Genomic DNA, 26,453 nt, shown 5'->3' on the forward strand with positions numbered 1-26,453 from the left:
AAATTTCGTCAAACGGGCTATTCTGGAAGTTGAAGCAAGTGAAGAAACCGTAATTAACTCATGCTAAAACGATACACATACTCTATACTATTTGATCTATGGAATTCAAGGAGTAATATAGTAACACCAACATAAACAGGTTTCTCGTAACTGGAATTTTTTTTTTTTATTGCTACAACAATCTATGTGCTCTCAGCCATGATGCGGATGCTCTCAATGACCTGTTGTACATTGGGCAGCAGCCAATTTGCTTGCGTCTTTTGATCCTCATTGCCCACCAATACGGCAAACTTTTGATGCTCGTACAGATCAGTTTTTTTGAGGGTTTTGAACATGTCTTCGTCTGTACGATCATCTCCACAGCACATGACAAAGTCGAAGGGGGTATTGGAAGATGCAAGCAATTTTTTCAAAATTTCACCCTTGTTAACAGACGTAGGTCGCACTTCGAGATTCTTCTTGCCAACCAAAACTTCCACAGGCAATTTACTTAAAATGGCTTGTTCTAAATGGTTTTGACACTCTTTGGCTTGGAAAGCACCGTATTCTGGATCGGCCAGTCGATAATGCCATGTGAGTGCGCATCGTTTATGCTCTATAAAACTGCCAGTGGTGCGCTCGGTATAATAGGTAAAGATCTCCAGCACATCATTCTTCCAACTCATATCCAAGTGCTCCGTCAAGTTGACCCATTTTTTACTGTTGGGATAGCGCATGAAGGAGCCATGTTCTGCACTCATGCCGAGATGGCTAATGTGGCCCAGCCAGGTGTTGAGTGCATTTTCATCTCTGCCAGAGATAATCCACACTTCGTTGCGTGGGTCTTGACACAAGGCAGCCAGGTATTGGAGCATATCTTTAGGAGGAACTGCAGCCATGGGTGTCTTTTTGATGGGAGTCAATGTGCCCTAATGAAACGATGGGTTAGTGTGCGTGTGTATTGTATTTACGCATGACTGATATACTTGCATCGTAGTCAAAGCAAATCAGCCTCTTTTTCGAGTGGCGATACTGATCACGAAGGTATTCTAGCTTCAATTTGGGCGTATTTTTGCTTTGTTCTGATAGGAGACATGTGTGGAGTAGCATTCTGACAAATGAGTGTGCCCAGAAAGAGGTTGTGTTTGACTTGACATGAGCCAGCAATTGCTATTCCATCGCGGATTAGCAAACATTGACCACACTGCAGAAATTCACTCACCATGTGTCTCGCCAACTTCTCTTCTTCGGACATGAGCAATGCATCATTGATTGCTTTGGCAACACCCGCGTAATCCCATGGATTGACCAGTAATGCAGAGCCCATGGAGCCTGCAGTACCCGTCAATTCGGACACTATCAATGATCCGTGCTTTTCTTGCTGACACATGACATACTCTGAACAGGTTGTGTTCATGCCATCTCTTACTGCTGTGATCAGTGCTGCATCTGCCGTTGACAGTAACGCATAGTATTCATCTGTCTGGATTTGATGGTGATAGTGATACACTGGACTCCATTCCAAACTGCCAATGTTGCCATTGATATGAGCTACCATCTCTGACACCTTGTTCTCATTCTTGAGGCTGTCTGTTGAGTTGGCATCAGTCACTTGGATCAACACCACCTTGTTCTGCCACTCTGGATAATCCAAGAGAAACTTTTCAAATGCAGCCAGTTTCTGTAATACACCTTGTACCAGATCAATCTTGTCTCTTCCGACAAGGATCTTCTTATCCGAGTACATTTCAGTAATGGCCTTGATCTTGGGTACCACATCTGAGCTTTTACGTATCGAGTCCACAGCATCCACATCAATTCCGATGGGAAATGTGCCCACATGACAGAAATGGCCGTCATTCTCCACACCGTCAGGGGAACTCTCGTATCCTAAAACTCGGGTGGAGGTTGAGATGAAATGTCTTGCATTCGCATACGTTTGAAATCCAACTAGGTTGGCACCCAACATGCCTTTGAGGATCTCCTGTCGCTCTATGTGTGGATCCAGTCAGTATACACATTGCGAGGCCCTGCCAATGTTTGTATTACTTTACTCGGTAAACATCGAAAGATTTCTGAACTAGGAAATGGCGAATGCACAAACAATCCAATCCGTGCTTTTGGTAATTTGGTGCGCACCATATCTGGCACCAGCAGTAAATGGTAATCGTGGATCCAGATAGTGTCGCCCGTCTGATATTGTTCCACAATCAGATCTGCGTATTTCTGATTCACTGCTTCGTAGAAATTCCATTGCGTTTTCTCGATGCGACCATCCGTAGCGTCATTCCAAATAATATAGTTGAACAAGGGCCACAATACTAGTCGCATTGGGGGAGTCAGTATATGACATATCAAGCAGAATCCAACACACATACATGTTTTGCAATAACCGTGGTAGTGTCCAGCGATACTCTCGCTGTCTAAAAACAAGGGGATACAATTGTGTTCCTGCTGCAACTGAGTGGTCATGGCAAGCTTCTCTTTTTCGGATAGTGTAGATTCATCGATTTCGAGCCGATTGACGTCTTTGGATGAGCTCATTGACCTTTCATACATATTTCCAGTCCATCCAATGCACACTGTCTCCCATTCGTCAATCAGCGATTGCATACCAGCATACATGGCAGCATGCCCCTGCCGAGACGTAAAAGTCCAATGCAGTCTTTCGTCCTCTTTGATGTCATGGGTCACTTGGTAGGGAATCTGATGGGTGACATGGATGATGCGACCTTGATTCTGGTCGGGCGCCAACAATGGTAAAAACTGAAGATTGGCATTGTTGTTGTCCATGGTTTATTTCAAGTAAAAAAAATACAAGGGTAGGATGAAAGAAGAGAAAAAAAAAAAGGGAAACATGAATTGTACATAGAATCCAGCTCACTGGCTTTAAATAGGACACATGTAGATCACGTATCTGTCTCGAATGCTATTCACTAAAAAACATCGAGTCTATATGAGATCTTTGTTGTTTTAATCTAGGTTCCAAACATTTCGTTTTTACCTCTCGGCAGGCAAGACAATTGCAACTATGAGCAATCATCCTTGGCCGGGATACCCAATATTCACATGCAAAAAAAAAAAAAAAAAAAAAAAAAAAAAAAAAAAAGGACACAGATAATAGTATAAATGTGTTTTATTGATTCGTTACAACACTGGTTTGGTAGATGATATGGCAAGGCACAATATTTATTTGAAGACCTTACCATCGACACAATCATCGAATTCCCAAGCGAGGTACTTGTAGAACTCTTCCTTCTTCTCCTCGTATTGAGCAGGCTCAATCTTTTGGAAATCGTAAGATCCATAATCAGCAGCATCGTAGATCTCGAAAGGAACTTCTTGGCCACGGATGACAAAGTAACCAGAGATAGTGTTGTTGTTGTTCTCGCCACGAACAATCATGGAACCGAAAGCATACTTGTGAGCACGCTCAAGACGAGCATAGAAACCACCAATCAAGTTGTTGGACATGAAAGTCAAGGTCAACTCATCATTGTACTTGTAATCAACCTTCCAGATAGAATAACCCTCAGGATCAAAGTTATCCCAGAACCACTTGATAGCATCCTTGGTGTCGTTGTTGGAGTATTCACGCTTCCAGGCATCCATGATGAACTTGGAGGGGGGCAACAAATCCAATTTGGACTTGGGCTTGGGAGCAGGCTTAGCGGGCTCTTCGGCATCAGCTTCAGCAGCCTTGGGAGCAGCTTCCTTCTTCTTGGGGGCTTCCTTGGCAGGAGCAGCAGGCTTCTTCTCCTTCTTGGGAGGAGTGTACTTGAGAGGAGTCTCGCAGAGTTGAACATCACCAAGGAACTTTTTGAAGTTGGGTTGAGCAGCAACGGTTGTGACATAACGAGTAACGTTCTTGAATTCAGCACGAGCAGCCTTATCGAGAACAAGAGTGAAAGAAGGAATGAGAGAAGTGACAACGGCAATATCAGCATATGTAATTTGGTGTCCAACGAGGTAAGTCTTGGTCAGCAAGACCTTGTTCAAGGCGCCCAAAGCACGCTTGAGGTTGTTGGCAGCGGCATCAACATTGGGCTTCAAGTAGGGAGAGAAACCACGGAGAGGGGACAACCATGCAGAGGTGTTGGCAGCAATCTCGGTCTCGGAGAAAAGAACCCATTGGAAGATCAAAGCTTGATCAACAGCGTTCTTGCCCAAAAGAGGAGAATCCTCCTTGAGAGCGGCAGCATAGTAGCCGATAGCAGAAGATTCAGCGAGGTTGACTTTATCGGATTCAAAGACGGGGACCTTACCCATAGGGAACTTGGCCAAGAATTCAGGAGTTCTGTCCTTTTGGAGGTCAAAAGTCTCAACGTTGAATTCTAAACCATTGTAGGCAGCAGCGATTTGGGCCTTGGCAACACGAGGATTGCTAGGATAAGTCTTAATAGTCTATAAACAGGCAGTTAATATGGATGCGTGAAAGGACAGCGAGGATGCTTGGATGGATGGACGGATGGATGAATCACTTACACCAATAGGGCTCATATCTGATATTGGATGCAAAAGAATAGCGAAAAAAAAAACTCTTTGCAAGAGCAGAAAACAATAGACTTGCATCGACTGTGGCACATCGGAGTTGCTAGAACACAAACATCCTGATGTGGAAATGATTGAAACCATCCGTATTCCAGGTGTTGCGCTTGATGCTTACCATTGAACCTGCTTTTGCATCATGCTGCGCTGTAATTGCATTCAAATAGGCACTGTTTTCTCGTGTTGTTCCATAATGTATGCCAATTTAATGCGAATTTTATCATTTCTTATTGCTCTCTGACATGCAGACGCATGACTAGAGAAGAGATTGGACGATAATGCGCCTATCAAATCTAATATCCAGAGGTTTCATCATGCAAGCAGAATAGATTGGTGTTTCCAAACAAAATGAGGCTGCTTACTGGCCCTAAATTCTGGATCATCTCCTATGTATATCTCTTTTATCATTAGCGGGAGCAAAGCCAGCCCAATTATTCGTGATAATGTACGAAAATAGCAATGCTTTCACTGATGCTATCTCAAACAATAAGTGTATCCTATAGCCTTGCTGTTCAAACAAGAATTGAGTGCGTTGCTAATCAGGCTTGTAATTGCACTAATCAAGAATCATCTATTGTTTGATATTTTACTTTGTGGAGCAAACACATGGGTGCAAAATCTAGTTTTAATAGAAAAGGAACCTGATTGAATTGGCAATTGTACCAATACTAGTGCTCAAACGCTTGTTTTTTTTATTAGATACGAATGTTTACGATTTGGTGAGAGCCAACCTGCGCAGCGGCAGCTCGCGCTACCGATTGCCCTTACGTATCTTATCAAAATACTACTACTTTCATGTTGACCTTCTACTTACACATGAAAACACTTCATATTATTTGCGGATCTGATTCTTATGTGATGTTCTACATCCATATACACATAGCTACTTCGTATACGGACAAGCAGCATACTGGTATTTCCCCTTTTTATTCCTTAGTGTCCCTGATACAGCAAACCCTGAGTGCATTTAAGCCGCGTTTTCTTGCGTTAAAGATTGTTTTAGGTGCTCAGAATAGTACCAAACGATTGCTCTCATCTGGCAGTTACTTGCTGACACCTTTGCTCAACTTTTTGGGGACCAAAAAATATAGACAAAGATCGACCAAAAAGCATGAGGTACTTTTTTTTTTTTATTTTTTTTTAAATTGTTTTTATTGATTGCTCCGTGTAAGTAGGTCCCTAGGGCACTACCAAGAGGCGGGCGCAATTGATATGATATTCAATTGTATTTATGATAAAGCGATAGATGACAGGAACAGATGATAGATGACAATTGTGATTAGAGACTTACAATTGCTTGTGAATTTCAGTTTGGGCATGTAGTTGAAGGAGCTCGTTCTTGATCTGCTGGACCACATCGATCCATATAAATGGAGTCGAATGAAAGATCATACGAACTTGAGCTCGCCAAATGTTGCCAAGTGTTACCAGCACGACCATGTGAGCAGTGGTGTACGATTTGGAGACATATTTGATGTTTACAAAGTCAAGAGAGGAACAGGCTTGGATAACATCACCAATCGAAACGGTTGGCCACAGGAATTCAAAGATGATAGCTTTCCAGATGGATACCTTACTGGAACAGAGGAAAAGCAAGTGTACAACATTTTCTTCGTTACCACAGATCGGGCAGAGAGGTGACTCAGCTATCTCAAAGTAGTGTAGCAGGCGTTTGGTCGGGATGGTGTGGGTGAGGAAGCGATAGATGACATTACGGTGGACAAGGTTCAGGGACAGAGACCAGAAGAAATTCCAGTTGGACCTGGCGATGCTGAAGGTGTGAGCCTCGATGCATGCTGTGCGGAATGTTCTGGTTGAAATCTGTCGTGTGAGTCCTTGCTGGCTGTTGAAGTCATAGGAGTCAATGAACGGCTTAAAGGAGATGTCAGTTGTGCGATTGGTGCCATCCTGAGGGGGTTGTAGCATGAGGTGAAAGTACGGTTGGATATGTACTTTGTTCTCGTTGATTTGCTTCAGGATTTTCTTGCAAGCGCGTCGAATGTCAGCTGGGATGGTTGGTGCTTTTCGTGCTTCTAGTTGCAGAGGTTGGTCAGGATTGGGTTGATAGAGATCCTTTACTTGCAACTGAGTGGCCCTAATCGGCATTTTGGAGACAGTGGCAGACGGCTGCAGAATGGCTTTGACAGGTAGGATTGAGACGGTAGCAATATTGAGGTGAACTGGTTCATTGATGCGTTTGAGGCGGTCAACTGATTTGTAGATCATTGTTACCGTGTTGGTGCGTTGTTTAGTGAGACCAGTGGCTCGTGTGAGGGGAAAGAGCAACGGAACCTGCACATGCGCACTCTGATTTTGCTTATTCACTAGCATGACCAGCATGAGATCTAGGATGTGGGGCGAGTCAGAGGGATGGAGGAGCGGTTGAACCCAACGAAAGTATAGGGCTGATTGTTGCAGAGCAACATCCAGAACACCTAATCCACCTAATGGCTTCGGCTTGGTCCATGTGGCCCAGGGGATAACAGGAAAGATGCCTTTTCGTAGAAACTTGGTGCAAATGGACTGGATAGCTTGAACATTACTTTGAGCAAACGGAGTTACTCGTAGTACATACCAGCATTTGGACAAAATCAAACTGTTGAGCACTGTAGCTTTGCCAACGACGGAGAGACTTCTTACACTGTGGATTTTGGTAGCTGTCCGGAGATTGTCGACAAGACCACCGATAAATACTTCACGTTGTTGAACCGATTGCAGCAGAGGAAACCCGAGATAGATCACTGGATTGGAATCCTTGTTGGATGTGAATTTTGTGATATTCATTTCTGAGAGTCGTGCTTGCCAATATGACCATGTGTTTTGACCAGAGAGCGAGATAGCTTCGACCTTGTTGTAGTTAATCTTGGCATTGGTTGCATTGCAATAGACATCTAAGTGGTACTCGAGTCTTGCCAGATCAGGAAGGTCTTGAACAAATACAAAAGCATCGTCAGCGTAACATAGGATTTTTGACACATGAACTAAAGGGTCATTAGCATTATAGTTGGGATAGTCAGTTGCATACTGCATTTGATAGCCGTGGTATAATGGATCATTGAGAATAGACCGCAGAAAGGGTTCAATAGCCAAATTGTACAAAATAGAGGAAATGGGGTCACCTTGCTTTAAGCCTCGCAGCTTGGGAACATCTTCGGTAAAGTAACCATTCACATTGATGCGCAAGAGATTTTGGCCCATCATGTTGATGATGCAGCGGACAAGATTAGCAGGGAAGCCATAAGTAATGAGTGCAGTTTGAAGGTACGAGAGGTTAACTCGATCGTACGCTTTTTCCTGATCAAGACTAAGGCCAATTGCTTTGGGCATTTGGTGTATCACATTGTTCTTCTTGGCCAAGTTCATGGTTCGTTCAGCATCTTCCATTATGACCTGACACCGCAGAGCGTTTTGGGCAATGAACCGCCCAGGTACGAAGCCCGCTTGGTTCTCGTTGATCAGTTGCTTAGCGACTTCCATCATTCGATGATTAAGCAAACATGTCAAGAGTTTGTAGTCAGTGTTGCAGAGGGAGATAGGTCTATAATTTGCCATGTCATTGGGGTCATTTTTCTTGTAGAGGATTGTCATGAGGGAGACGTTCCAAGACGCAGGAAATATGCCTTTGGTGAGGGCATCATTGTAGACCGTGGTGATGAGAGAGTGGAGGGGTGGGAACTTGAGAATCAGCCGGAGGAGTTGGTAAGGGATGCCATCGCTGCCGGGAGACGCAAATTTAGGCGATCTTTTACATTCAAACAACAAATCATCTAGCTCTACTGGTAGTTCGAGGAGTGATTGCTGTTCACCGTCAAGTTGCATGTCAGGTGTGATTTGATCCAACAATAGCCGCATTGATCTGGCATCGGGTGGAGTTGGTGTGTACAAATTCGTGTAAAAGCTGCCAGCGATCTCGCTCATAGTACCTTGATCAGAATGCAATTCTTGAGTAACTGGATGCCTCAGTTGTTTCAATTGACGTTGGTTCTGTCTAGATACGTTGAGTTTCTTCAAGAACCCAGCATTTTTCTCTCCATTTTCTCTCCAATACTTCCCTAATTTGAGGACTTCAATTTCGGCGATAGAGTCTTGTAACGCACCAATTTGTTGGTTGATGGTGTCTAGCCCTTGAAATATCAGTCCCCGGTTCTTCTTTGCTCGCATACACCGATTCCGTTTTGCTTGTAACGTCTTCAGTGCCTTTCTACGCCAGTTGACTTCTTCCAGTTGGAATTGTCGGACATGCTCCTTAAACTCGTCTTTGATCCAGTCCCAGATCTCTTGAGGAGATTGGGTGGCTGTCTTGAGCTCAACTTGCGGCTGTAGACCTTGCAAGAAGATCACCAGTTCACGACGAAACTTGTGGTTGTTGGCCAAAAAGGGATTGCATTTGTAGGCGCCAGGCCCCTGTGTAGCATCCTTTTGCAGTTGTAAAGTAATGACCAGCATTTCATGATCTGTCCATGTCGAGTTCATAAACTCCTGGGTACACTCTGTAACTGTTCCATAGGAAGTGTTGTTGCAGAAGATGTAGTCTAAGATGTAATGGAGATTGTTGGATCCATGAAAAGTGGCGCTCTTGTTTTCCCAGAAACAATCGATGAAATGTTCCTCCAATAAGGCTATCCATTCGACTGTAGTTGCTTCGACTGTTCCATTAGATCGGCGAGACTCATATTTGTAGTTGAAATCTCCCAAAATAATCATGTTGTTCTGAATAGTTGTAATCTTGTGTATCAAAAATCTGTGTTGCATCAATTCCGTGTAGAATTCCACGTTGTCTTTTCTTGATGCTGCTTTTCCGTATATGTTGAGTATTGTGGCTATGGAGTTGGAGGAGTTTGGTTCCTCTTCCGTCGCATAATGTACGTGTGCTAGTATAAATCTACCATCGATGCCAGTGTCAATGGGTGTAATAATGTATCTGTTGTTAAGTGATATGATTCCGCAATGTTTGGTGTAGGTGCTGGACTTGCTGGAAAACTGCATATCTAAAGTGTCTTGAGTATCTTTTTTGTCAGCATGAGATTCCTGGATGGCAAGAATATCAATGTCTGATGTTTTGAGGTATTTTATGAATTTTTTTTCTGCGTTTTTTATGTTTTTGTGTGTCAGACCACGACAGTTGAGAGTCGCAATCCGCAATCGATGGTTAGGTGCTCTAATCATCATATTATTCTAAGTGTTGAGGGTTGGACTGAGCAGTTTCTGATGTTTCCTGCCCTTGGGAGTCGTCTGAAGCTCCTTTGCCACCCTTGTCGGTGTCAGTGTTGAATTTGCTGGCTGCACTGCCTCTGGTGAAGCGCCTGGTGAGATTGGCGCGCTGTTCCTGCTCCGTTCTGAGCTTTTTGCCATCTCTGCCATCTTCCAGATCTGGTCGTTCCTGAATGAGAGGCTCCTTCATACTGTCATCAGGCATAAATTGCTTGATCAGCTCTTGTCCATTCAGAGTTGATTCAGCTGCATTGAATGATGTCAATGTTTGCGTGTTGTTGGCAGATGTCTGTGCGCTCGCAGCATCTGCATTTGGTGTAACGTCATAATTGTTACTTTTGGGTTGAGGAGTGGGAGAATCAATATTCATGTTGTCCTCATCAGTACCCTCTTCCTCCTCCTTGGTGGGTTCAGGCTTGTTCTGTTGCTGTTGCTTCTTGGCTGACTCAGTGTCTGTGGTTTCCTGGGTCTTGGCTACTACCACTCTAGGGCCAATGGGAGGGTTGGGCTCTCGGGGAATGATCGGAGTAGGTACCTTGCGATCTTTCCTGGGGATCGTAGTGGGCTTCTTGTTGGGGGTGTCAGTGTTATCCTGTCTAGGGCAGTTGCGACTGACATGTCCATGTTGATTGCAGTTGTAGCATTGCGTGTACCTCTTGGCATCAGGACAATCGGCTTTGCAATGATCCGGTTTTTGACAGAGACGACAAAAATCTGGCATATCTTGCCATTTGAGAAGGACCTGACGGTTGGTGCCATTATCCAATCTGAAGTAGATAATTCGATCCAAGATTTCATACGCCGGTTCGTCTGGCTTGGGGGTGATGTTCAGAGTGGCATAGCCTTGTCCGACGTAGTCGCCCTGAGTGAAGGAGATGCCATAGTCCAAGACTTCTCCAAAATGTGACAGTCTATCCTTTATCAAAGATTTCAGGACAGGAACTGGCTCCATGGGTAGTCTGTCTAAACGAACATTAACTATAGTATCATTAGCTGGAAGAGAGGGGAAACCCTTGACAAAGGTCCCATCCGTCAGATTGAAGCCCTGCAGGATTGCGATGTGGCCAGGACTGTCGTGGATCCAACATGTTTCCATGATCTCTCGATTCATATACTTGCGAGTGCGAGATACTTTGCCGATATAATCGTTGTAGCCTTTTCTGAGATGAGCATCTTTGTTGAATGCTTGTAGAGCCTCTCGTAAGAGCTGTTGATTAGGCAAACCAGTAATGTCGATGAGCACCGAGTTGTCTTCAATGCCCTTGAGGAAGGGTCGAACCATTTCCACACTTTTGCTGACGGTGGCGTCCTCGGTCATCAGAGACTGATTCGATTCACTGGTGGCGGTGGAAGGTGTGATGGGTGTCTTTACGATCGTTGGATTGAAGGTCATCGTTGTATGCTTGATGCCCTTCGTTACCTTTGCCCATGATGCGTCAACAACGGTATTTGTAGCCTTGGAGGTGCTACTTTCGGTCGTTGAACCTGTTTTCTGTTTTTTAGCGGAAAGAGCCATGAGCATGAGGTACCCCTCATGGTTTTCATCGAAAATCAAACGATCGCATTGTTCACCTTGAAAATGAAGACTTTTACTATGATGTATTTTGAGTCAAAATGTTTCCCTTGATTCAAAGCAACTTCTGGAACCACTTAAATGAGGTTTTCATACGCAAAATTTTGATTTTTTGGCCAGAAACCTCTTTTTATATTTTCATAAATTACTCAATAAGTTTAATCAAAACATCTATATTACTTGGCACCATTGGATGCGCCTTGAAAAGCACAGGATAATCATTACAATTTGGCCAATCTATGTCCAAGAAAAATAGTCGACGACTCAAGTATTTTTGGCTGGCCAGATACTTTTCTCATGAAAACAATCAATGCTTTTGAAGCTAATAAGAAGGGAACTGCGAGTTGGGAAATACTGTAGCTTAGCCTATCTACTTGATTTTGATTCTGATACAATTTTCAAATGTTGGTATTTAATCGTTGTAAAATTGCCAATCAAAGGCGACGCCTGATGTCTGATGTCCCATTTAAAGCCTCATTCAAAGTCGCATTAAACGCTATTTCTTCACTGTTATAAAGGTCTATAGTAAGGTTCTTGCTGAGAATCAGCGAAGCTAGACAGATAGTTTTATGTATATTACAATGCCACGCTGTTTGATGTTTCCAATGGATGGCTCTATACGGATGCTATATGGTGTCAAGGACCGCCATTAATACTAGCATTAACAACAGGTGGCCTTTTCTGGCTAGAAACATGGGCCAAGATTGCATTCATTCCCTGATAGCTGTCGAGCTTTCTCAACTATTACAGTAAAAGGTACAAGGAAGGACCCTTTCAAAGCGCCATATGCCAATTGCGAATAAGAAGGAGTAGTGGGTCAATACATTGATCACTACAAGAAGCATTGCTTATAGATATCTAAGATTGAGAACCAAACCTTGAGGCAACTTGGCTTATTCTAAGCAAACTAAATTCAAAATATATCATTGGCATGTAAAAGTGTTTTATTGGCGTTTTGTAGCTCAAACTGATGGAATAATTTGTTATGAGGCAGCGCTTAGTTGCACAATGATTCTGAAAAATGGCTAGATAGGTAATAGAAAGCATTAATTGATAGTACGAAGAGTAATATTTAATCGTAAATAGAAATCGTATTTATACTAAATCATGATATGAGCTACACCTATCAACAAATCTTACATTTTCAGGAACACGTCGAATTAGTACTGATGTTGTCCCAAACATACAGTCATTATTCCAAATTTATCGAAAGTTCCCAAACATCTTGCTCATACTTGACATCATGATCCGAATGCAGCTGACATAAAGTCCTAAGGACTCAACGCAGGATACCAATGCGCAATCTTAGGGCCAAGAAAACATATATTCCCTTGGTCCATGAAAGCGAACCCGACCGCTGAATCGCTAAACAAGAATCACCTTGCTAGTCTAGCTCGATGAGCTGCATCAGTCCACTTTTACAGAGAAAAGTACTACTTGATAAGCAGAACAAGGTAGGTATCCCAAGCCGCAGACGGTGAACAAAAAGAGTTTTCTATAAAACGCGGAGAGAGAGAGAGAGTGATAATTAATATATATTTGCAGTAACGCAAAACTGTCTATTTCTACACGTATTGACCTTTATCTTTAATGAATAGGAATAGGCTAGTCTTTAACTTTAGGACACCAATGCGCAATCTTAGGGCCAAGAAAACATATATTCCCTTGGTCCATGAAAGCGAACCCGACCGCTGAATCGCTAAACAAGAATCACCTTGCTAGTCTAGCTCGATGAGCTGCATCAGTCCACTTTTACAGAGAAAAGTACTACTTGATAAGCAGAACAAGGTAGGTATCCCAAGCCGCAGACGGTGAACAAAAAGAGTTTTCTATAAAACGCGAAGAGAGAGAGAGTGATAATTAATATATCTTTGCAGTAACGCAGAACTGTCTATTTCTACACGTATTGACCTTTATCTTTAATGAATAGGAATAGGCTAGTCTTTAACTTTAGGGTACCAATGCGCAATCTTAGGGCCAAGAAAACATATATTCCCTTGGTCCATGAAAGCGAACCCGACCGCTGAATCGCTAAACAAGAATCACCTTGCTAGTCTAGCTCGATGAGCTGCATCAGTCCACTTTTACAGAGAAAAGTACTACTTGATAAGCAGAACAAGGTAGGTATCCTAAACCACAGACAAAAAGCGATGAAAAAAAGCAATAAATGTATTCACATCACTCACTATTAAAGTGGGGTGATTGAAGTAAACTGCGTGACATCAGCATTTTTTTTTTCCTTTTGGAAATGACATTCATTTATAAAATGCTCTTTGTACGTGATCTCCTTTAATTCATAGGCTAAAAATGAACAACAAACGGCATTCGGATGATCCAGAGTCATCTAGCAGCAAGCGAACTCAAATGGCTTCATCTTCATCAATCTTGCACTATTTCAAAACCCATTATACGTACCAAACTTTTAACAGCAAAGACTTGCTTCGTTTGTTGAACTGTGATACACCCGAAACAGCCAAAAAGGAAGCAGAAAACCAAATGAATGCTATTTTCAATATCAAGAATGTAAAAGATGAAGTCAAAAACTTTGTTTCGTGTTTGTTAGTCGATGGCTTGAAATGCTTATCTAATCCTGATGCTGATTTGTACTGGAAGGAAAAGAAAAGTATGGCCGCTCTTTTGACCAGTTCTCATGAACAATTGCAACTATATCATGGAGTCTCTTCTAGTATGATAAACCAGACACTACTGGTAAGTATGCATGCGAACATTTCACGAAATCACTTTATTATAACCTCTCTATTTCTGCCAGAGTGTTCAGCGTGTTATTGCTGAAACTAGATCACTTTCGCCTGCTTCATCAGTAGAAACAGAATCTTCACTGGAAAATATCTGGAGCATTTGGAGCAGTATTCTATATGAAATGTTAACTGATGACCACAATGACACAGACATAAATCGATACAGGTATGACAAGATTAACCTCACATCCTTCAAAAGAGACTAATGTTGTCTTGATAGTTTGGAGTACCTGGGAATTATAATTATGGGAGAGCACATCGGAAACAAGCAAAGTAGACAACTGTATCCTAAAAAGCTTGTGTCAAAAACAAACAAGATCCTACAAGTGCCTGCTGTCGATGTCTTTCAAAAGTTTGTTTCATTCTACCCTCCTTTTTTCGAATCTCTGGTAGGTTGCCTTACAACTTCATTCAAAGATCAAGTGACTCAAATCCTTCTAAATAGATTGTATCACTTGATGAATGTCATACTTTGTTGTTGAAGAATAGCTTAAAAGTCAAGATTACTGCTGATCCTAATTTGCAGTTTACCTTCGACTTTTTTATGATCTTGTAAGTTTATACAATTCTATGGTTGTTCCTTAGTCATTTAGTTTTTTTTTTGTACTTTGTAGCATCACGCAAATTCTCAAGAAACCGGGTGTCCTGACGAAGCAAGAGACCGTCTACAACTATCGTGCAATCTTTCGATTTCTTGACGCTGTTGTGTCTGCTATTCCCTCTTGTGTATTCATTCCGGGAGAAACTCGTCTACAGGCTATTTATAAAGAGCTTGAACGTCAAAATATGTCTACAAAGAGCTACTATAATGCTGATGGTATTATTTCGGACAGTGATAGTGGATTGGAGTTATGCTTGCTTGAAACATCTGGCCCATTCGGTTTAATCAATGTCTCTCGAGAAACCACGGATCAAGTCAAAGCTGCATATGGTCTGTTATCAATGCTGCATACTATCGCCCATCAATTCGTTCACGCTGACATTCAAACGTTCCAAAAGCTGAAGATCTGTTTCCTACACGCTGCGCAAGACCGCATCAGGCTCTGGACATTCTGCCTCCTTGACAAAGAGCTATATGTGCTGAATCGAGTAGACAGCGCTGTTCTCCCCGTATCGCACTCTGAAGATTTTCAGAACCAGTTCATGCATGTAACCAATCTTTTTTGGAAATTGAAGGTTCGTAAAGACTCCAGAAGTAAGAAGTATTTGTTCAATAGCAACTAATGATAATGCCTTTAAATAGATGTTACTTGACGGTGCTAAATCCTCTCTTAATGAAATCGAAGCATCTCATGCCAAAAATGAAGCAGCCTACCGTGATGGCCATGTTGATGGTTTGCCAAAACTAGAACATTATTTGGTTGAAAACGCTGAAGTTAAGCTTTCATCGCGTGTTTCACAAGCATCTGACATTTATATTTCGAGTTCCCCCATTCGCCCTGATTCCCCATGATTGCCTCAAGTAATCTATCCCATACAAACATACAGTATGCTATTACTTTCAAAATCACGATCTGTTCCATCTTACAAGAAGTTTGCTGCCAAATCTACAAAAATTTAGGTGTGTGCCGATATGTTTGTTTTGGATGATATGGTTGATCTAGCCACATTGCATGTCACTCCTCGCTTTACCGGTGGCCAAACACATGTTTTCCCCGAATCCAATGCAACTACTAAACCTGCTGAACGTTTGCGACTCAAAGAAGAGGTGGTGTCGCTTTTGTCTTAGCAAATTAGGCTGGGAGGGGCTGTCATAGCATTTGTGCTTGATTTGTCATTGAACATCAGTTGCTTTACAAAGAAGATAGACAAGGAAAGGCTGCCGACTAGCAGGGAGATAATGCCATAGATTGTGAAGGCAATGTAAGTCAATTTCATTTGGTCATCCTAGCGGTTATTAGACAAATCTGTGAAATACGAGGAACTGAACAGGAGTCTGATTTAGAGTTAGGTTTATAAGTGGTATTTTAAACTGTCAAAATTTATAAACATTGTCTTTTATTAATTTATAAGGGTGTTTATGCTTCGGATGGCTCTCTACCTTCGCTTCGCTTTGGTGAGAACCAACCTGCACAACGACAGCTCGCGCTACCGATTTCCCTTGCGTATCTTATCAACATACTGCTACTTTCATTTTGATCCTCCATTTACACATGAAAACTCTTCGTATTATCTGTGGATCTGATTCTTATGCGATGCTCTACATCCATATACACGTAGTTACTTCATATACGGGCAAGCAGCGTGCTGATATTGCCCCTTTTTAGTCAAGAGTGTGCCTAATACAGCAAACCCTGAGTGCATTTAAGCCGCGTTTTCTTGCGTTAAAGATTGTTTTAGGTGCTCAGAATAGTACCAAACGATTGCTCTCATCTGGCAGTTACTTGCTGACACCTTTGCTCAACTTTTTGGGGACCAAAAAATATAGACAAAGATCGACCAAAAAGCATGAGGTACCCCTCATGGTTTTCATCGAAAATCAAACGATCGCATTTTTCACCTTGAAAATGAAGGCTTTTACTATGGTATATCTTGAATCAAAATGTTTCTCTCGATCCAAAGCAACCTCTAAAACCACTTTTATGAAGTTTTCATATGCAAAATATGTCTATTTTCGCAAAAAAACCTCATTTCATATTTTATCAAATTGCTCAGTGAGCTCAGTCAAAATATCTATTTTACTTGGTACCATTGGAAGCGCCTTGAAAAGTACTCCAAGGATGCATTAAGAAGTACGGGCTGATCATTACAACTTATATAGTCGAATCTTTTAGAATAGTCTAAAGAAGTCGAAAATAGACAAAAGTTGGCCAATCTTGAACAGAAAAAAAAACAACCTGGGTTTGAACGTATTTTAGCAGCAGCAGTGCTGCTGGCCGACCAAAATGTTTTTCTACCTGTTGATGATAATAACAATGATGATTGGGATATTGATTAAATGGGAAATATGAATTTGAAAGGACCATGGCTCGGTGTGAATACCTTTTGCCTTTTTTTGTGCTTTTTTTTTTTTTTATATATATCTGACAACGCCAGTCAATCTGGCTCACCACCAAATATATGGAATTGCAACACCCTTTTGCTAGGAAGAGCAGCTTTCAAAGCAGTTGAAACGATTTTATATCGTTCAAATAGTATGCGTTTACCTACACCATAGCACACACAGAGGTCAGGTATTATAGCAACAAGGTGATAGCTGGGATTTCTTCGTCGCTTCCCAAACTGTACGGCAACTGCCATACCGCACATTGAAATTAAATGGCCCCGAGGTTTTGAATGCATGCTACTATATCTTGCATCATGGACGTTTTATTGACTCTAGCATGCGATGATGTTGTATCTCGGATTTAGAGTTCTAGGTGCGTAGCTGATCCAATCGACCTTGGCTAAACGGCTGGTTTGTACTACGCACGTTTGGGTGTCAAGGATTTCCATGTATGGGAAGGGGTCGATTGCCGACATACATCAAGCCTTGAATTCTCGGGATGTAACCATTCTGTGCGTTTGTGTAGTTGAGTAAATAATACATCATCTTCTGATATTCTATAATGTTCTTTTTCTCCTAAGACTATTTCTTGTTGTATTAAGCTCTTAAACGACATTTACTTTTGATACAAAATGTACACTTTTACAATGACATGAAATTTCATCAGCATCCGTAATGGCCCTTTCGGTAAAGCCTAATGTTGTGTGAAACGATACATGTCCTTGTTTTGATTGATAAAACCCTGGGTTTGTATCATCGGCGATCTATTCTACGGCTGGTCGATGCAATTGCTCTTAATACAAGGTTGGTCTAGTGATTGCAGCCGTTGTGTTCTTTTTTGGAAATAAATATCCCCTTTCATCATGATCTTAAGAGAAAGTGCTAGGCCCTCTGGAACCATGTATTTTTAGCCTTTCATGCAATTGGTATAGAATTTAAGGTTATCTGGGCTAAGATACATGGATTTGGTAATGTAGCAATGATGATGACTGAATGAAAGTGTATATTTATTAGATATTGTAAAGCATATATAAGGTGTAGCATAAAGATGAGATCCATCTCAAGCTATGAGATTGTTATTTAACAGGATTGATTAAAGAAAATAAGAGATTAAACGGCTTATTGTTGTTGTTGGCTGTTGTTGTGGAGAGTGCAAGTATCGTTCAACTTGACAACAGAGACATTGTTAGCAGCAACAGCTTGAGGCAAGAGAGCAATGGTCTTGTTGAAGGTGTCATCAGCGACATTGGAGGTCTTGGAGAGAACAATACCGTAGAGGTCATCGGCTCTCTTTTGATAATTATCAAAAGTCTTCATTTGAGAACCCCAGATAAAGACGGTATCGTAGTTGGTGGAATCATTGGAGCCAGGTTGAGCATTGGAATCAATGAGTTGAGTGTAGATGTTAGCTTGAGCGGGCTTAGAGCCGGGAATGACAGCGCTACCACTATCAGAAGCATTGGCATTGCTTTGACCATTAGAAGTAAAGTTCTCCCATTGAGCCTTGTTGACAAAGATTTGAGAAACATAAGCATCCCAGTAGAACTCGTGGTTAGAGACGTTGGTCTTGTTGTCAGGATTTTGCAAGATGAAGGCGCCAGCAGCAGTGGCATTGACACCGGCCTCAGTGCCGTTCTTGCTCAAGAAAGCAGAGGCAAACACATCCAAGGTCGTGTTGGAGCTGCTAGTGACATTCAATTGCAAGCAGTTGACGTCCAAGTTCATCTTTTGAGACAAAAGTTCATACATGCTCCAGATGTTTTGAGTCACACCGGTCAAATACCCTATTTCATTGATAAAATGTCAGCATTTATCACCATTTTTTATGCAATTTTACTTTTGCCACTACTTACAAGTGCCATTGAGAACACCAGCATCAAAGTTGCCACCATATTGTTGAATGGTTTGGTTTTGTTGTTGGTTACCATTATCAGGGGTAGCTTCTTGTCGAGAGGTAAGGTAGGCAGCAGAAGCAGCAGAGGCGGCCAAGACAGCAGCAGAGATTTGGGTGAGAATGAACTTCATTTTGTGTGTATTTTTTAGATTATGGGTAGAGTAGTGAAGAAAAACCTGAGCCAAGACAAAATACATTGCCTTTATATACCTTGCGGATATCTCTTTGCAATGGGTCAATGATGTGATGTATAGATGACGAGACAAACAGACAGCAAAGTTCAGCTTGACCTTATTTGTCGCACTTCGGCTGTTGAAACTCTATTTTGTGCGCTTTGTGTTGTGTGTTTTGCTTCCTTTTGTTAGGCCAATGACAACATGCACAATTTAACTAAACCCTTTCCAGGCAACTCTCCTTCCAAATGTGAAAAGGGTATCGATGGCTATTTTTGGGACCATTACATCGAATGAACACAATTGCATAAAAATGGAATTGCAGTCTGTAGAGAGGGAAAAATGACGATAACATCAACGTTCATTATACTCTTTGATTTACAATCTGTTTATGGCGATGACGACAGTTTGATATATATATATATATATATATATATACAGTCGCTCATTGATCAAGGTGTATTTCATCAAAAGGGACGCAACTCTAAATGATGTGCAATGTATGATACATCTCATATTGAATGTGCTCTAGATTTTTCAATGCCATTTAGATTTCTAAGAGATCGTTGAGTGCCATTCAGATAGCAATCGAGCGAATGGCATACGGCGATCAAAGTCTCCCAATAGGATATGCCTGTGATGATTGTAGCACATTGGCATTGGATACACCTTGAAACTGCCTTGTGTTCTACAACTTTAATTTCGAAAAAAAATCAGCATGTATGCGAACAGCTGCGGATACCAACGAATACTGGAGGCAGATGCATTTATTGTTGGTTAAAGCAATATATCAATAGTACTTTGAAACTCTACAGTCATGTCCCAAAGCTATGCATCTTACTGTGCGTGGTGTAAATCTACGTTTGTTCCTATATCGAAGCGGGTTATCCACCAATGATGTAAGAAGAATTCAAAACACGGCTTTTCCAGACACACTCTTTTTCTTGCTCCTCTTTCCTTTTCGCTCAACGTAAGCTCCCTCTAATCACTAAATGGACACTCGGCACAATCAACTCGTCCTGATATCCAAAAAAGTTGAATCAGCAAATGATAAAATAAATGAAATTCTCTCAACTTTAGGTTGGACAAGGTCAGAATTGACGCAATGGCAAACAAAAAAGCAAGACTCGACTAGACCAAATAAACGCAGTTCTGCCAAGACTGCCTCCTCAAGCAAACAAGTATGTCATCCTACTCTACATGATTGGATATATGGCTCATCTCTAGTCATGATTAGATACCATTGTCATCCCTCTTCTTCTATAAAGACTCTTCTTCTGTAATATCGTTCGTGGAGCCATCCGTGAGCGATTCAAGCAACACTAACCACATTACCGATGATATCCTTCAAATCAATCAGCAGCCACAAGATAAACGTCAAGCATACGATCAAATAATACATCGATCTAATCAGCTACGGCAACTATATCATCACCGCCACCCCATAAACAAACAAACATCCCAATTAGATGACATTGTCCATCAAGATCAGAGATCGAAAAGAAAGAGGCAGCATCAAGAATCAAATCAACATCAAGATAAACGGAAACGTGCAAAATACAGAGTCAAAATGAGCAAGATCAACACACCTATTGAAATTCAAAGAGACCTGATTCATGCCTATATGCAAGCCTTTAATAAACAGTTATAAATCATCTTCATTATACAGTAAGCCTAGTAAGGATTGCTGCTGCTGCTGCTGCTGTTGTTGTTGATTAGGTATATTCATAACGGGTGGTTGCATAGGCTGGTATTGCTGATTGACATAAGGCTGTTGATACGGCTGGTATTGTAGTGATATATTAGCATTGGGTGAATAGTGTGGCGGTGGTTGCTGCTGTTGCTGTTGCTGCTGCAGTGGGATGCAAAGATCTTGCACGATGGTTTCATTGGGTAGATGAAGACTTTTACGCTTTAATTTATTATTATTATTATGGCCAATAACTTCGGTTGCTGGTGAAATGGATGCCAACTTCTGTGCTAGTTGCAGAGTGCTCTTGTACGGTATTGTCGCTTCTTGATCTCTAAAGACGGTGATTGCCGCTGACAGGAAATGTACAATCTGCTGTATACCTCGCATGGAGCAATACATGTCCTCAAACGCATCGCACTCTAGCACCAGCTCTGTAATCAGCTTGATATTCAGTGCTGCCTCCAAACACTGCTTCTTGTGGCCGTTTGAGTGTCGATACAGTAGGATAGTGGCAAAGCAAGACGCTAAATATAGAAAGCAAATGGTGTAGCACATGGTTTCTTTTTGAGGAAATTTGGTTGTGGATGTGATGAGCGAGATCGTCGTGCCTAGATCATTTGATACCTTGTTGAATTGCTTGTCCTGATCCCAGTCAAATGCCATTTTTTGGTGGTATTTTGTATGTAGGAATTGTACGATATCAGACTGGTTGCGCATAATCTTGGTGAGTAGTATGAAGTGGATGATTTTGTCGCCTTCTTGGGCTTCGTCTTGCAACACGTGTGGAATATCAACTGAACAATCGGTATTGCTGAAATGAGGCATAGTGCCATTCTCCACACTATGGATAGAAACACTTAACAATAGAAGCTCTCACTACAATGTAAAACCCAACTACAAACCTCATCATGACATCGTAGCAATAGACAGCCCAAAACGTCCTTTTTCTCCTCTCCATGGGTACGAGTTCCTCTGCTGCCACTGTGATATTGCGAGACAACCCCAAATCCTTTGCCATCCGAACAATCATTTGGAAGTAGTACCGAGTTCTCCATGCAAATCCAGGTCGACGCACATGCTCGTTGTATTTCAGCATTAAAAATATAGCCTGAATGGTGGATAATTTGGGCTCGCCCTGTTGATCCAGCAAATATATCGCCTTCTGATAATAAACCCATCCTCGAGGCTCCTCCCCCACTGAAGGCATTGCTAAATCCCATCTCGACGACACGCAATAAATCGCATTCAACAACAGATTGCTGATGGTTTTGTTTCGAAGCTGCTGCAGAAATGACGGCCTGTGTAAGATGGGTATGAGTGGATCTACAAACTGGAAATAGATGGATAGTAGATTCTCTTTGACTGTAGTTGTTGTGGACTGCTGCTGTTGCTGAGGATAGGATGAATCGGCAGGCAAGTGTGCTGGGATCGATTGTTTGATGGCGGAATCAGTTCGAAGTGGATTATCAGGCACATAGCACCCTCGACCTGATGTATGGATGGATAATGTATGTGGCTCTATCATATCAGTAAGTGCCTGTATACAAAGTTGCCCTTAGTCGCAGTGCGCTCTTACCCGATGGCGGTATACTGATTTGATTAGGATTGGAATAAAGAGGGGGATCAGGATCCGAGACTTCAAGTAGATTTGATATTTGCCTTAGAAATTTTTCCAGGGCCCTTAATCTTGGTTCGTGATTTTCTATTGCAGGCTTTGGTGTATCCTTCTTTTGCTGTGGTTTGTCGTATACACATGTTGAATTCGTTCGAGAACACCGATCGCATGGTAATTGCCCATTGCATTTCACCTTGGAAATGTGTTAGTTTTAGATCTTACTGCTTTTTTCTTTTCAGCTATTTTTTTTTTTTAAAAAAAAAACCTTTCTTTTCCGGCAAGGTGCACATGCTCGAGATGATTTCTTCTTGATGGTGTTATTGTCGTTTGCTTTCTTCTTTGCGGTTGATTTGTTTTTCAAGTTGGAATCCATAAGAGCATGCCGTGTTCTGTTTAGTCAGAATTAATGGCGAAAGAGAGAGAGAGAGAGAGAGAAAGAAAAAGTAAATAAACCATTCTCAAAAGCACAAACACTTGCACGCACACTTGCACGCACGCACGCACGCACGCACGCACTCGCACACACACACACACACACACACACACACACACACAAATACAAATATCTTTGTGCAACGCACACACATTCAATGTGAATTAGCTCTATCTCTCTTTTTATTATATTGATACATTTTTACTTTTTAGAGGCTGCCTTCTTTTTGTTGTGATTCTTTTTTGCTGCTGGTTGAGCCTTTGCTGTGGATGGTGTTGCTGTTTTTGTGGTGGGAGCTGTCTTTTTTGCTGGCACCGACTCCTGCTGCTGCTGCTTCTTCTTCTTCTCCACTTTTGCAGCTTTAGCTTCTTTGGCAGCCTCTGCATCAGCAGCAGCCTCTTCAGCGGCCATTGCTTCTGTCTTGTGGAAGCCAACATGAGATGTGATGCAAGTTGCACGGCATTTGGTGTTGTATTCTCCCAAAGGCTCCACATCGCCGTCCAATGCTTCCTCTAAATCCCAACACTTGACAATGCCATCAGATGATACTGATACAAGAACGATTCTGTCATCAGATTCAACTACGGTCACTGATTTGACACGCAGTTTGTGTCCTTTGATCTCTTTCACGCACTCGCCGGATGTGACATCGTAGATACGAATAGTTTTGTCTTCGCTGCCAGTGACAATGTAGTCCTTGTCGTGCTTTTTGGAGTGGAAATATTTCATGCTGTGGAATCGAGATGACTGAGTGATGGTGGTGGCAATTTTGGCATCCTATGTACGTGATGTAAGCATCTCAACTACTAGTTCATCAGCCCCCCCCCCTTTATACTTACCGAGACATTATAAATGTTGATAGTTCTATCAAACATGATAGCATATTGGTCACCGGCTGGATTCCATAAAACCAACATGGGCTCCTCTACAGATACACTTTAGTACACTGCATATCACTTATCATTCTCATCCCTCATACCTTTGCCCAGCTTATTTACACTAGCTTTGCGGCCTGTCATCAGATTCCAAACAATAGCAGCTCTGTCGATACCAACAGACAATGCAATTTTACCGGTAGGATGAATGGCAATTGAATTTACCTTTCCCCTACAGCGTCCCGTAAGTATGAAATCTATCTTTGCTGATCTCCCAACTTACTTGTGTGCTTTGAGTGTCTTGAGGAATTCCCAATCCTTGGTTCTCCACAGATTGATTGAATGATCGTCCGAAGCAGACAACATGTACTTGCCATGGAATTGAATATCAGTGATATCGCCAGAATGATGGCCACCCAAAGAACCGTATTCCTTGCGTTTCTTGACATCATATAAACGAATAATCTCGTCGGTGCTTCCAGAAGCCAAGAAATGACCACCAATGGCTACAGTACGGATGCAACCAGTGTGAGCAGGAATAATAAATACAGGTTCCAATTTGACTTGAGTTTTCTGTTGTATGGATCAGTACCTACTCTCTCTCTCTCTCTCTCTCTCTCTCTCTCGCCAATGTATCCACATGTTTATTACCTCTTCGTTCCAGAGTGCATTAATGCCAAACAAAAGGCGTTCATAGGTACCAACGACGATACGGAAATCTTCCTCGATATCGAGTAAAGCATTGGTGGGTAACAAGGATGAGCCGCTGGATGATGAGCTCACTTTCTCCAAAATTTGTTTCTTTGTTGCTTGAGATTCACTCATATCATCAGCTCTTGATCTCTTCTTGGTGTTTGTATCCATGGCTTGTGTTTGGTATGTTGTGTGATTTATAAAAGAGAAAAGATTTTTCGACTCTAAAAAAAAAAAAAAAAAAAAAAAAATGTCAAAAGTATATTCATGAAAAATTTTGAGTTTCAGTGATGGTCCTGCTTCCACCCAACGGTCACTGAGGCCAGCTTACTGCCCAATCACTGCTGCCATGATCGTAGCGAAAACTATGCGAAGAGCACTCTTTCGCAAATGTCTGAAGCGCAGAAAAAGCAAACAAATGCAATCGTATAGGCTTGACGATATGGCTCCAAATAGTCGTATGGTTGGGGTGTTGTATGTGAGCAACGATAGGCAGTTTGCTTGTCCTATTCCTCATGAGATCAAGCCTTTGATTTGATGCATTTTCGCCTGAGCTTTTGGCCAAATGACTTCCTTGCTTGTAACTACACAAACACCTCAGTGCTATTAAAACATCATAACAAAAGTTAGCATTTGAAACGCTCACTGAAGTATACAATTGAAACAGTTGCGAACATTGGGCTTGCTAAATAGCACTGCCTCATTAAGAAAGTCGACTGTAAGCTTGATTTTCAAGTCGAGCTATTTCGAGAAAATGCATGGCCATATATCTGCTTCCGACGCATTATATCATACTGGATAGATCGTGGTGTCTATGTATATGTAGTCTATGCGGAAGAGTATATCCAGTGCTTACACATCAATTTAAACTTGATTGAAGTGGCGCCATTGAGGCCAAATAGTCCTCCTCATCAAGTGCGAAATATTGTTATAATCGTCGAGTTGTGATGATTTACAAGATGAATTGGTATTTCTTCCACCACTATACTTAGATAGGCGGTAGATAGCTCAACAACTTACCAGCTTGTTATTATTCAAGCTCTATAGAACCATGCCTGACGTTCTTGAATCACCATATCAACAACCAAGCAACACAGGGGCTACATGTGCCACCAGCCAAAACTAATTCAAACCCAGACTCATAGTCTGTTCCAGATTGGCCAAATCTTGATGGTTTTCGACTCGATTGAACTATTTTAGCAGATTCGACTGTATAAAATATGATGATCATCCTCTGCTTCTTTAAGCTAGTCCCTGGTGGTAGGGCGAAGTGGTAGAACTCCCGTATGCCAACGGGAGGATCCCGGTTCAAATCCTGGTGAACGCAAGTTGTTTTGATTTTTTTGACGTAGTACTGATGTCCTCGTTTGGTGTTTTTGTACTCTATCCATTATCTATATTTGACGATTTCCGCAAGACTGTATTGGCTCTAGGTGTCGCACCTTATTAGTAGTAGATTTCTTTCCCAACTTAGTTCAAAAAATATCTTATTCCCCTTCATTGCAGACATTGGGTCCACCAACAGTCTTTTCTATCCCTCAGCATGACATTTAAAGGACTTTAAATAAAACCTGGAGCTCGACTCCCCTACAAAAAAAAAAAAAAAAAATGCTTCTTTAAGCTTTCTTGGAGTGCTTTTCAAGGCGCTTCCAATGGTACCATGTAAGATAGATGTCTTGAATAAACTTATTGAGTAATTTACAAAAATATGAAAAGAGGTTTCTGGCCAAAAAGTCGAGATTTTCCATATCAAAGTTCTACAAAGATGATTTCAGAGGCTACGTTGGATCGAGAGAAACATTTTGATTCAAGATATACCATATTAAAAGTCTTCATTATCAAGGTGAAAAATGCGATCGTTTGATTTTCGATGAAAACCATGAGGGGTACCTCATGCTTTTTGGTCGATTTTTGACCATGTTTTTTTGCTCCCCAAAAAGTCGAGCAAAAGTGTCAGAAAGTAACTGCCAGATGAGAGCAACCATCTGGAGCTATTCTGACAATCTAAAACGGCCTGGAAC

The 26,453-nt window shown here is 41.7% G+C and overlaps 8 protein-coding genes across 8 annotated transcripts; 1 reads left to right on the top strand and 7 right to left on the bottom strand.

Annotated features, from left to right (window-relative positions):
* Window positions 1–182: 182 nt before the first annotated feature.
* Window positions 183–2,772, bottom strand: ATC70_008731 (uncharacterized protein; the record flags this gene model as incomplete). The annotated part of the gene is made up of 5 exons (XM_064827977.1): window positions 183–908; window positions 970–1,149; window positions 1,202–1,971; window positions 2,034–2,300; window positions 2,358–2,772. 5 exons carry the CDS (start codon window positions 2,770–2,772, stop codon window positions 183–185), a joined length of 2,358 nt encoding a protein of 785 aa, XP_064685179.1.
* Window positions 2,773–3,168: 396 nt separating this feature from the next.
* ATC70_008732 (Ribonucleoside-diphosphate reductase) lies at window positions 3,169–4,479 on the bottom strand (the record flags this gene model as incomplete). Its single annotated transcript, XM_064827978.1, has 2 exons — window positions 3,169–4,383; window positions 4,465–4,479. The coding sequence occupies 2 exons, from the start codon at window positions 4,477–4,479 to the stop codon at window positions 3,169–3,171; spliced, it is 1,230 nt and encodes a 409-aa protein (XP_064685180.1).
* A 1,335-nt stretch (window positions 4,480–5,814) lies between these two features.
* Window positions 5,815–9,513, bottom strand: ATC70_008733 (uncharacterized protein; the record flags this gene model as incomplete). Its single annotated transcript, XM_064827979.1, has 1 exon — window positions 5,815–9,513. The coding sequence occupies one exon, from the start codon at window positions 9,511–9,513 to the stop codon at window positions 5,815–5,817; it is 3,699 nt and encodes a 1,232-aa protein (XP_064685181.1).
* A 184-nt stretch (window positions 9,514–9,697) lies between these two features.
* On the bottom strand, window positions 9,698–11,260 carry ATC70_008734 (uncharacterized protein; the record flags this gene model as incomplete). The annotated part of the gene is made up of 1 exon (XM_064827980.1): window positions 9,698–11,260. The coding sequence occupies one exon, from the start codon at window positions 11,258–11,260 to the stop codon at window positions 9,698–9,700; it is 1,563 nt and encodes a 520-aa protein (XP_064685182.1).
* A 2,358-nt stretch (window positions 11,261–13,618) lies between these two features.
* On the top strand, window positions 13,619–15,523 carry ATC70_008735 (uncharacterized protein; the record flags this gene model as incomplete). Its single annotated transcript, XM_064827981.1, has 6 exons — window positions 13,619–14,020; window positions 14,082–14,236; window positions 14,291–14,459; window positions 14,516–14,622; window positions 14,685–15,246; window positions 15,314–15,523. 6 exons carry the CDS (start codon window positions 13,619–13,621, stop codon window positions 15,521–15,523), a joined length of 1,605 nt encoding a protein of 534 aa, XP_064685183.1.
* A 2,652-nt stretch (window positions 15,524–18,175) lies between these two features.
* ATC70_008736 (uncharacterized protein) lies at window positions 18,176–19,081 on the bottom strand (the record flags this gene model as incomplete). The annotated part of the gene is made up of 2 exons (XM_064827982.1): window positions 18,176–18,840; window positions 18,910–19,081. The coding sequence occupies 2 exons, from the start codon at window positions 19,079–19,081 to the stop codon at window positions 18,176–18,178; spliced, it is 837 nt and encodes a 278-aa protein (XP_064685184.1).
* Window positions 19,082–20,768: 1,687 nt separating this feature from the next.
* Window positions 20,769–22,804, bottom strand: ATC70_008737 (uncharacterized protein; the record flags this gene model as incomplete). The annotated part of the gene is made up of 4 exons (XM_064827983.1): window positions 20,769–21,657; window positions 21,719–22,334; window positions 22,393–22,624; window positions 22,697–22,804. The coding sequence occupies 4 exons, from the start codon at window positions 22,802–22,804 to the stop codon at window positions 20,769–20,771; spliced, it is 1,845 nt and encodes a 614-aa protein (XP_064685185.1).
* Window positions 22,805–23,065: 261 nt separating this feature from the next.
* Window positions 23,066–24,603, bottom strand: ATC70_008738 (uncharacterized protein; the record flags this gene model as incomplete). The annotated part of the gene is made up of 5 exons (XM_064827984.1): window positions 23,066–23,641; window positions 23,704–23,789; window positions 23,844–23,971; window positions 24,023–24,312; window positions 24,391–24,603. The coding sequence occupies 5 exons, from the start codon at window positions 24,601–24,603 to the stop codon at window positions 23,066–23,068; spliced, it is 1,293 nt and encodes a 430-aa protein (XP_064685186.1).
* Between the last annotated feature and the right edge of the window lie 1,850 nt (window positions 24,604–26,453).

This window comes from Mucor velutinosus (genome assembly GCF_035048745.1).
Source record: "Mucor velutinosus strain NIH1002 chromosome Unknown tig00001563, whole genome shotgun sequence".
NCBI classification, from domain to species: domain Eukaryota; kingdom Fungi; phylum Mucoromycota; class Mucoromycetes; order Mucorales; family Mucoraceae; genus Mucor; species Mucor velutinosus.